General features: G+C 44.0%; 1 protein-coding gene across 2 annotated transcripts in view; it reads right to left on the reverse strand.

Annotated features, from left to right (window-relative positions):
- The window catches only part of LOC130348327 (serine/threonine-protein kinase B-raf), a gene marked incomplete at its 5' end in the record, with an annotated part of 60,331 nt that extends 50,296 nt beyond the window's left edge, over nt 1-10,035 (reverse strand). For both annotated transcript variants that reach the window (XM_056554732.1, XM_056554731.1), the window contains 3 exon segments: nt 4,065-4,168; nt 4,729-4,983; nt 9,934-10,035. In XM_056554732.1, the coding sequence (XP_056410707.1) occupies nt 4,065-4,168; nt 4,729-4,983; nt 9,934-10,035 (461 nt within the window).
- Between the last annotated feature and the right edge of the window lie 558 nt (nt 10,036-10,593).

Consider the following 10,593-nt stretch of genomic DNA (forward strand, 5'->3'; position numbering starts at 1 on the left):
GAATGCCACACGGGGGAGGAGAATGCCACACGGGGGAGGAGAATGCCACACGGGGGAGGAGAATGCCACACGGGGGAGGAGAATGCCACACGGGGGAGGAGAATGCCACACGGGGGAGGAGAATGCCACACGGGGGAGGAGAATGCCACACGGGGGAGGAGAATGCCACACGGGGGAGGAGAATGCCACACGGGGGAGGAGAATGCCACACGGGTGGTGGGCATAAAATGGGTAAGTAGATGGAGGAAATGGAGGTGATTGGACATGAAATGGGGGGGGGGGGATTTCACCTTTTTTTTTTATTATATCGCATATCGAAATCGCAATATTTAGGCCCAAAATCGCAATCACACATTTTCCCCATATTGTGCAGCCCTACTAGTAATCCAGCAATAGATATTAGTAGACACAGAGCCCCAGCTCTCTCCCCCAAGGCCCGGAGCGCACGGACTGGCGTGGATTACGCCTGTAACGTTCGCTAGAAAGAGTGGAATGTCCAGCGCAGAGGGATCAGATCGGAGCAGTTTATTGTAAAATATAGCCTCAGTACAAGGACAATAGTAGACAAAGGCGACGCGTTTCGGCCCACCAACTGGGCCTTAGTCATAAGTAGAGATGAGCGAACTTACAGTAAATTCGATTCGTCACGAACTTCTCGGCTCGGCAGTTGATGACTTATCCTGCATAAATTAGTTCAGCTTTCAGGTGCTCCGGTGGGCTGGAAAAGGTGGATACAGTCCTAGGAAAGAGTCTCCTAGGACTGTATCCACCTTTTCCAGCCCACGGGAGCACCTGAAAGCTGAACTAATTTATGCAGGAAAAGTCATCAACTGCCGAGCCGAGAAGTTCGTGACCAATCGAATTTACTGTAAGTTCGCTCATCTCTAGTCATAAGGCCCAGTTGGTGGGCCGAAACGCATCACCTTTGTCTACTATGTCCTTGTACTGAGGCTATATTTTACAATAAACTGCTCCGATCTGATCCCTCTGCGCTGGACATTCCACTCTTTCTAGCAATATATATTGTAGTATAGAAGTTATGCACAGCGAGTCATTCCAAATGTTTCTTTAATTTATGATGACAAATTGAGATTGCAATACATCCCAGGGATCAGACGAAGGCATGAATGCGATCTCGAAACGCATTGTCCAAAATAAGTCGATGTGCGGCGCTTCTATAAAAACAGCATTAAAGGGGTACTCCTGTGGGAAACTTTTTTTTTTTTTTATCAACTGGTGCCAGAAAGTTAAACAGATTTGTAAATCACTTCTATTAAAATATCTTAATCCTTCCAGTACTTTTTAGGGGCTGTATACTAACACGAAATCCCCCCAAAAAAATGCATTTCCTCTGATGTCATGACCACAGTGCTCTCTGCTGACCTCTGCTGTCCATTTTAGGAACTGTCCAGAGCAGCATATGTTTGCTATGGGAATTTTCTCCTGCCCTGGACAGTTCCTAAAATTGACAGCAGAGGTCAGCAGAGAGCACTGTGGTCATGACATCAGAAGACATGCATTTCTTTTTTTTTTATTTCTCTTTAGTATACAGCCCCTAAAAAGTACTGGAAGGATTAAGATTTTTTAATAGAAGTGATTTTACAAATCTGTTTAACTTTCTGGCACCAGTTGATAAAAAAAAATAAATAAAAAAATTTAAAAGTATTCAACGGGAGTACCCACATATAACAGGCAAAACTCGTAATCCAGGGATTAAAGGGGAACTCTGCAGCTCAGTGTTTGGAACAAACTGTTCCGAACGCTAGAGATGGCGTCGGTAAACTTGTGATGTCATAGCCCCGCCCCCTCAATGCAAGTCTATGGGAGGGGGCGTGACAGCGTCACACCCCCTCCCATAGACTTGCATTGAGCGGGCGGAGCTATGACGTCATGAGGGGGCAGGGCTATAACGTCACGAGCTCCCGGCGCCAGCTCCAGCGTTCGGAACAGTTTGTTCCAAACACTGAGCTGCAGAGTTCCCCTTTAACCCCTGGATTACAAGTTTTGCCTGTTATGAGGGACACTTAGGTGGGATGTGCATCGAGCCGACCACCACAGGAGCTTCTATAGACCTAAAGAGAGAAAGCACGTGTCACCCTTTCTATATAGTCTCCTGCCTAAAAACTTTTCAATAGATGAGGGATTCTGTTAGGCCATGTTCACACATCTGGAATTTCCATGGATGTTTCTGGCACGGAAATTCCGTTTCCGCAGAAAGAATGAACCTATGCATTTCCGCACGGAATGCATAGCAGTCTATGAGACGGCGCATTCCTAAGCGGTCTTCACACCTGCAGTCTCTGGAGATTTTCCGTGAGGACATTGCGGATGTGTGAACATAGCCTTAGGGATGTCCGATAGTAATGTCACGTGATAGCAGAGGTGGCTGCAGACTTTGTAAAGCCTAAGGCTAGCTTCACATCACGATTTAACCATCCGATTATCGGACCGTAAAATCAGATTGCAAAAAATCGTATACAATCGTATGTAAAAATTTCTTTGCTATCGGATTTTAAAAAAATAGAATCCAAAAAATCGTACAGATGAAAATTCCATCCGATTTTCAATAAAAATCTGATCCTGTTTTTAAAATTAAATATGTATGCCAGTGGCAATAAAGTTTTATATATTCGAAGTGTATGTGTTTTGAAGTCTACTGCGCATGTGTACAAAAAAAAAAATTTGTGCGCGATTAATCTGATAGGATTGCACAGTCACACGATTCCATGCAATTTACATAGACATCAATAATAAAAAAAAAAATCGCACAAGATTTTGATACGGTTTGGAATCTGGACGAAAAATTGTCATCAACCACGATTTTACCTCCGATCTTAAATCGTGCAAAATCGGATGCGGATCAAAACTGATGAATCTGTTGTCAGTCATTAATGAATGGAAGTCAATGGATACGACTTGGCGTGCAGAGTTGTACAATTTCCAAGTTAAAAAGCGTACCCATCAGATCCAACAAAAAAAATTTTTGTATGCAACACTCAGTACCTAATCCTGACCATGTACATCAAATTGTTATGTGTCTAGCGCCTTTATTTATTTTATTACACTTTTAATTTAGCTCACTAGTCTGAATTCCTCTCAAAGGGAGGGGGCGTGGCCTCATTGCAGGTCCCCGCCCCCTCCGTCAGTATGCTGTCTGCTCACATCTCCCCTAGCATTAGCAAAACTACAACTCCCAGCTTGTCCTCACTGACAGTAGCGGGACACAAGCTGACAGTGGGAGGATTTTTCCTGCGCTCACAGCTGTCAATCAAGGAAGTGTGTCCATGACGTAGGTGATGACTCATGGACACAGCAGAACTAGTATGTGTCCAAGCAGGCAGCGGGGGCAGTTGTTTGATAGGCTTTTTCAGTATGAAATTTTCTAATGAAAGCAATAGCAAAACCTATTGGTTATACATGCTTTACAACATATCAAAAGTTTTTGTATCTGGCAGTGCCCGTTTAAAAATCGTGAGAAGAAGTAGGATGGTAAAATTGTGATGTGAATGCACCCTTAGGTGAAAGTCGAATATGAGGCCCTCACCGACACTGAACTAAAATATGCCCACAGGAGTTAGGTAGGAAATACAGCCTTTTAAGTAGAAGCCCACAGTAAGTAGGTAGAGAATCCCCCCCATTAGGGAGGGTTTCGTATCTACTTACTGGGGGGCTTCTACCTATAAGGTCAAATTTCCCAAAAGCCCCCAGTAAGTAGGTAGTCAGATAGGTAGGAAACCCCTTATTAGGTAGATGCTCCCATTAAGTATTTTCCCCTCCCAATAAGTCCTCTCTAAAGTAAAGTAAAAAATCCCTCTCACCTTCCCTCCACTCCTGCGCTGAGGCCTCTACATCCTCCGCTTTTCCTCCAAGCCAGTGTGGTGCAGGCCCTGCCGTGTTACGAAGGAGCGATCGATGAAGAGGCCTCAGAGTGGGATCTGAGGGAAGGTGATAGGAATTCATCCCTAATCTCTGTGAGAAGACCCCCCCCCCCTCCACCTTTTATTAGAAATTTTCTGTATGAAACACCTTCAAATTAAGCAACTGCACATGACTAATATTCTTACCCGTCTTGGACCCTGTACACCGCACAGCATTCTGGGATAAGACCTCGCATCATCAGCGCTTTCTTTAGACTGTCCCGTACAGTAACACCACACCGGGCCGGTACCTGCAACGGCAAACAAATCCCTCACTACAATGTGGTGCTTAAAAATAAGCGAGTGAAAGTTTAGAGGTACGTTTCAGGGTCTTAAAGGGGTACTCCGGCGCTTAGACATCTTATCCCCTATCCAAAAGGATAAGTGATAAGATGCCTGATCGCAGGGGTCCCGCTGCTGGGGACCCCCGTGATCTTGCACGCCGCACCCAGTTTAAAATCAGTCCCCGAAGCGTGTTCGCTCCAGGTCTGATTACTGTCAAAGCTCCGCCCCGTGTGACGTCACGCTCCGCCCCCCTCAAGGCAAGCCTATGGGAGGGGGTGTGACAGCTGTGATCGACAGTAATCAGACCCGGAGCAAACACGCTCCTGGGACTGATTTTAATGGGGTGCGGTGTGCAAGATCACGGGGGTCCCCAGCGGCGGGACCCCGCGATCAGGCATCTTAACCCCTCTTCTTTGGATAGGGGATAAGATGTCTAAGCGTCGGAGTACCCCTTTAGCCATCGTCCAATTGCATTATATGAAGTTAGTGCCCGCTCAGGTGTGGAGCCAGGAGAACACTCACTCACCACTGTGCGCTGTTTGTTAGGTAGGAAGACTCGAACGATAGGTTTCTGAGGAGATTTAGGGTTAATTCGGGAGAGGTCGGAGGGATTCTGTAGGACGGATAAAGATGAAGGCGCTAGAGACAAAGTGGAGGGGACAGAGGAGAGAGTCATTTCTGAAGACAGGGAAGAAGAGTCCGTGCCGTTCCCCATTGACTCCAGTAACTGCTGCTCCCTCTGCTGGAGGGCATCGAGCTTGTTTGTGTACTCTTCATAAGCCTGAGACAGAGGAAGAAAATAAATATATAAACTGATTAGTGCATGTGAAATAATAAGACATTGCCCCAGGTAGTGCTGGGCGGTATGACCAAAAATGTGTAGCACGGTATTTTTCAAACTAATGGCGGTTCCACGGTATTTGACGGTATTACTACTCCTTGGTTAGTGTGTTTGGTTGGTTTTTGATGTACCCCATTTTCCACAAACATTATTTACTGTTTAGTAATCTTTGCTGTCTGGGCATGCTGGGTGTTGTAGTTTTTCAGCAGCTGGAGGCACCCTAGTTGGGAAACAATGCACTAATGTCATGTAGATAGCGTTGTAGTAAGTCGGAATGTTTTTTTCCTCCTTGTGCAGCGCCAAAAGTGCATTATATGCCTGATAATGTACTAAATTAAAGGGGTACTCTGCTGCCCCAGTGTTTGGAACACTTTGCTCTGAATGCTTGGAGCAGGCGGCCGGGGGTCGTGATGTCACGGCCACACCCCTTATGACATCACATCACGCCCCCCCCCTCAATGCAAGTCTATGGGAGGGGGCGTGGAGTTTGCCACGCCCCCTCCCATAGACTTGCATTGAGGGGGTGTGACATCACAAGGGGCATCGCCATGATGTCATGACCCCCGGCCGCCCGCACCCAGAGTTATAAATGAATGCCAGGTGCTGCACAGAGATCGCGGGGTCCTTCTCCCCTTTGGATAGGGGATAAGAGGTCTCTGAGCGTAGTACCCCTTTAAAAGCTGTGCAAAATAGCTGCGCCAATTTGCACCATAGCTGTAGGGGGGGAAAAAACAAAACAATGGACACACCCCCTTATAGAGTTTATGAGCGGCTTTGTCAGTCTTCATGGAAAAAAATAAAAATAAATAATTGGAGAGCTTATATCACAGCACGAACTTGCTCAAATCGGCTATTTTATTAAAAAATAAAAATAAAAAGGAATCTCCGTTTTTGAATAGAAAAATTTCATCTGCATGTGACCAAATGAGTAGTTGCATTTTTTTATATTATTAAATATTAATTAATTATTATTAATAGTTTTTTTATTATTAATAATAATTATATACACACACATATATATATATATATATATATATATATATATATATATATACACACACACACACATATACATAAATATACACACACACATATATATATATATAATATATATACATAAATATACACACACATATATATATATATATATATATATATATATATATATATACATAAATATACACACACATATATATATATATATTTTTTTTTTTTTTCTCCTTATTTATGTTGTTCACCCTGCAGGATCATTAACCTTTTGAATAGTTTGGACATTCCCACACGCAGCGATCCTATACATGTTATTGAATCCATTGGGGAGTTCAGACTAGTTTTTGAAAAATGAGATGAAGAGGGGTGTTTTTGTTGTTAATGGGGACATTTATAAGCAATCATTAGATTGCTTTTACAGTTCACAGTGAACTGTTAAATCGGCGAGCTGCCTGAGAGGCACACTGAATGAGAAGATTTCCCCTATGGCAAGCATGGAGGCATGCAGAAGGGTTCTAGCTGCCATGGCAACCTTCCGCCACACCTCGCAGGGGAGCGAATCGGACCCTTCCCGAGCAGCATCTGTCGCTCCACTCGCTACTGATCGCGGCATGCAGTGGGTTAAACTGCCAGTATAGGGGAAAAAAAAAAAAAAAAAGTCAGATGCCCGCAGTTATAGGCAGATGTCGGCTGCAAGAGACAGCTTACACCCCCCAACATATAGGGAAGGCTCAGCTCCTGGGCCTACTCTATATTCAGTGGCCGCTGTAAAGAGGTGCATCAGTGGTTACTAAGAGAATAATATCTATTGTTCTCTGTTATCAGACATTTAGGTCACACATCCCTAGTGTGGAGAGCCTTCAGATATACATGGGTGAAGGACAGCAGCCCCCCATCCTCATTATGCTGCAGCAGCTGCTGATTCTTTCCCTTGTGGCCCGTCATATTCCGGACTAGGTGGGAGGTGAGCAGACAAAGTAAACAGGCGGCGCGGCCAAGCTGTCTGGGGAGATAGCAAAGCTGAAGGATAAGGCGGAATAGTCTGTGAAGCTCCGAGCAGAGTTTATAAAAAGTTTCTGCCTCAGTTTACATAACACAGAGGGAGATAAATCCTGGACCCGTGACAGATTCTGGGATCGGCTGTGGGGTAAACATGATTTTTAAAGTGAAGCCTTGTAAAAACAACGCTAACCTAGAGTCTGCCCTTTACTGTGCAGGTAAATACTAGAGATGAGCGAACTTACAGTAAATTCGATTCGTCACAAACTTCTCGGCTCGGCAGTTGATGACTTTTCCCGCATAAATTAGTTCAGCTTTCCGGTGCTCCCGTGGGCTGGAAAAAGTGGATACAGTCCTAGGAGACTCTTTCCTAGGACTGTATCCACCTTTTCCAGCCCATCGGAGCACCGGAAAGCTGAACTAATTTATGCAGGGAAAGACATCAACTGCCGAGCCGAGAAGTTCGTGACGAATCGAATTTACTGTAAGTTCGCTCATCTCTAGTAAATACGCTCTATCGCTCCCTGTTATCAGCCTAGGGGTGGCTAGTGTATGGTGGTGCAATTAAATGGTTAGATTGAGGATTACAAAAAAATAAAAAAAACATCTGTCCCTCACCCTGTCACATTGCAGGGGATGGGCACCTAACTGGGGGACTGAAGAGAGATGTAGAGCAGTGTTTCCCAAGCAGTGGGCCTTCAGCTGTTGCAAAACTACCACTCCCAGCATGCCCGGACAGCCGTTGGCTGTCCAGGCATGCTGGGAGTGGTAGTTTTGCAGCAGCTGGAGGCCCACTACTTGGGAAACACTGATGTAGAGACTGGTAAGGGTCTCAGAGTGACATGTTTTGCAGACTAGCAAGATGGAAGAGCACACAGTTCAATTAGAACTATGAACTGAACCTATGCGGTCTTCCATCTTGGGCAGTGGTCTGCAACACTACAACTAGCAAGTTGCAGACCACTGCTTTTGGATTTAGTATTCAGATCTATTAAACCCAAAAAGTTATCTTTCGCAGACAATCCGGTAGTCTAGTGTCCAATAGTCTAAAACATCCATTGATACGGAATGTGCCCTGAATCTGCACTGATTCATACAGTGTGGGGAAAGGGTCCCTTAAAGAGGTTATCCAGTATTAAAAATAATAAGTGTCAGATTGCGGGGGGGGGGGGGGGGGGGGCTCAGACTGCTGGGACCCACCACCCGGGACACCAGCTCTCTGCATGACTGCAGTGTGTTGACTATGCAACAAAGCTGTGGCCAACACGACCCCTCCATGAATCTCTATGGGAGAGCTGAAGATACCCGAGCGCTGTATCTCCGGCTCTTCCGCATAGATGCATGTAGGGGGCGTGATGGCCACAGCTGTGTGTGGGTGTGTGTGTGTGTGTGTGTGTGTGTGTGTGTGTGTGTGTGTGTGTGTGTGGTCGACACGCCTCCATTCATGAGGAGAGCAGGTCGCCGTAAAGGAGACCGAGTGAGGTCTGACTGCTGAAAATTCTAAGTTAATTGACACTGTATAACTCCATTAAAAGGGGTACTCCACTGGAACACTTTTTTTTTTTTTTTTTTTTAAATCAACTGGTGCCAGAAAGTCAAACAGATTTGTAAGTTACTTCTATTAAAAAAAAAAAAAAAAAAAAAAATTAATCCTTCCAGTAATTATTAGCTGCTGTTATGATCCACATGAAGTTCTTCACTTTTGAATTTCTTTTCTGTCTGACCACAGTGCTCTCTGCTGACACCTCTGTCGTCCATTTTAGGAACTGCCCAGAGCAGGATAGGTTTGCTATGGGGATTTGCTCCTACTCTGAACAGTTCCTTAAATGGACAGAGGCGTCAGTAGAGAGCACTGTGGCCAGGCAGAAAGGAAATTCAAAAAGAAAATAACTTCCTGTGGCTCATAACAGCAGCTGATAAGTACTGAAAGGATTAAGATTTTTTTTAAATAGAAGTAATTTACAAATTTGTTTAACTTTCTGACACTAGTTTGTTTAAAAAATAAATTAAAAAAAATAAATAAAAAATAAATGTGTTCCAGTGGAGTACCCCTTTTAACTCAACTCAACTCCACCCCCCCCCCCACACACACACACACTTACTTTAAAGGGGTACTCCGGTGGAAAAATTTTTTTTTTTTTTTTTTTAATCAACTGGTGCCAGAAAGTTAAACAGATTCCTTAATTACTTCCATTAAAAACATCTTAATCCTTCCAGTACTTATTAGCTGATGAATACTACAGAGGAAATTATTTTCTTTTTGGAACACAGTGCTCTCTGCTGACATCTCTGTCCATTTTAGGAACTGTCCAGAGCAGCATATGTTTGCTATGGGGATTTTCTCCTATTCTGGACAGTTCCTAAAATGGACAGAGATGTCAGCAGAGAGCACTGTGCTCGTGATGTCAGCAGAGAGCTCTGTGTTCCAAAAAGAAAATAATTTCCCCCTGTAGTATTCAGCAGCTAATAAGTAATGGAAGGATTAAGATTTTTTTTTTTTTATAGAAGTAATTTACAAATCTGTATAACTTTGACACCAGTTGATGTAAAAAATAAAAATAAATTAATAAATAAAAAAAGTCTTCCACCGGAGTACCCCTTTAAGGCCATGTTCGCACAACATAAAATTTCCAAGTAGAATCAGACAGAAAAACTCTGCTCGGAAATTCCGTTGCAGCAGAATCCTATTGCATTCAATTAAATGTTGCTGCACCGTGCACACGGCGGAAAATCTGCCAAGAAAATCCAGATTCCAGCCCTTCAGCAAAAGAATTCCACTATTAGCGGAATGTCCGCTTGTGTTTTTTGGGCTGACATTCTGCACATTTTCTGCCATGTGAACATAGCCCAAGAGTCCTCCCAACGTGCAGGTATTGACGAGGCCAATCTTACTGAACTTACTTCGACATATATTGAGGGGGGGTTGTGCTCGCCTCCAAATTTGTCCAGGAGGGCTTCGATGTGCTCTTGTGTCAACTTTATCATCTGCTTGATATTCCAGATCTGAAAGAAAAAAATAAAATAAAAAGTTAAGATTTTAATTAAAAAAATAAAAATAAAAGGTGTTTTCACTGGACAAGTTGAGAATACAGGGGTCCTGTTTCTAAGACCCCTACTGACCTGATTTAACTTCTGCAGAAACCTTAGAAAAAAATTGCTGAAGAGCATCAAATCCTCCTGCAGTGCCTCCGCAGGAAGGAGGAAGTATTGCACAATTCTACAATCCTCACTGAAATTAAATAGTCTGTATGTGTAATGTAGAAATGGTTTGGGGGTCCGCAAGAGTTGTAATTGTCGTTTGTTCTAGTAAAAGCGGTATGCGATCACTTTATGATTAAGGGAGTTTGATCTCATTGATCTCTGGGGACCCCCACCAATCCTAGAGAACTAAGAAGCCACTCCCCCTCCATATTCAGGATTGGTGGTGGTGGTGGGGGGGGGGGGGGTCCTAGAGGTCTGACCAATCCCCAACTCCCCTCAGTGTTGTATTTGTGACTATAAATAGCGTCTCTTGTTCTGGAGGACCTGGCGAGTTCTTGAAATCAATGATATGCCCCAACC

The sequence above is a fragment of the Hyla sarda genome, unplaced genomic scaffold, assembly GCF_029499605.1.
Source record: "Hyla sarda isolate aHylSar1 unplaced genomic scaffold, aHylSar1.hap1 scaffold_88, whole genome shotgun sequence".
NCBI classification, from domain to species: domain Eukaryota; kingdom Metazoa; phylum Chordata; class Amphibia; order Anura; family Hylidae; genus Hyla; species Hyla sarda.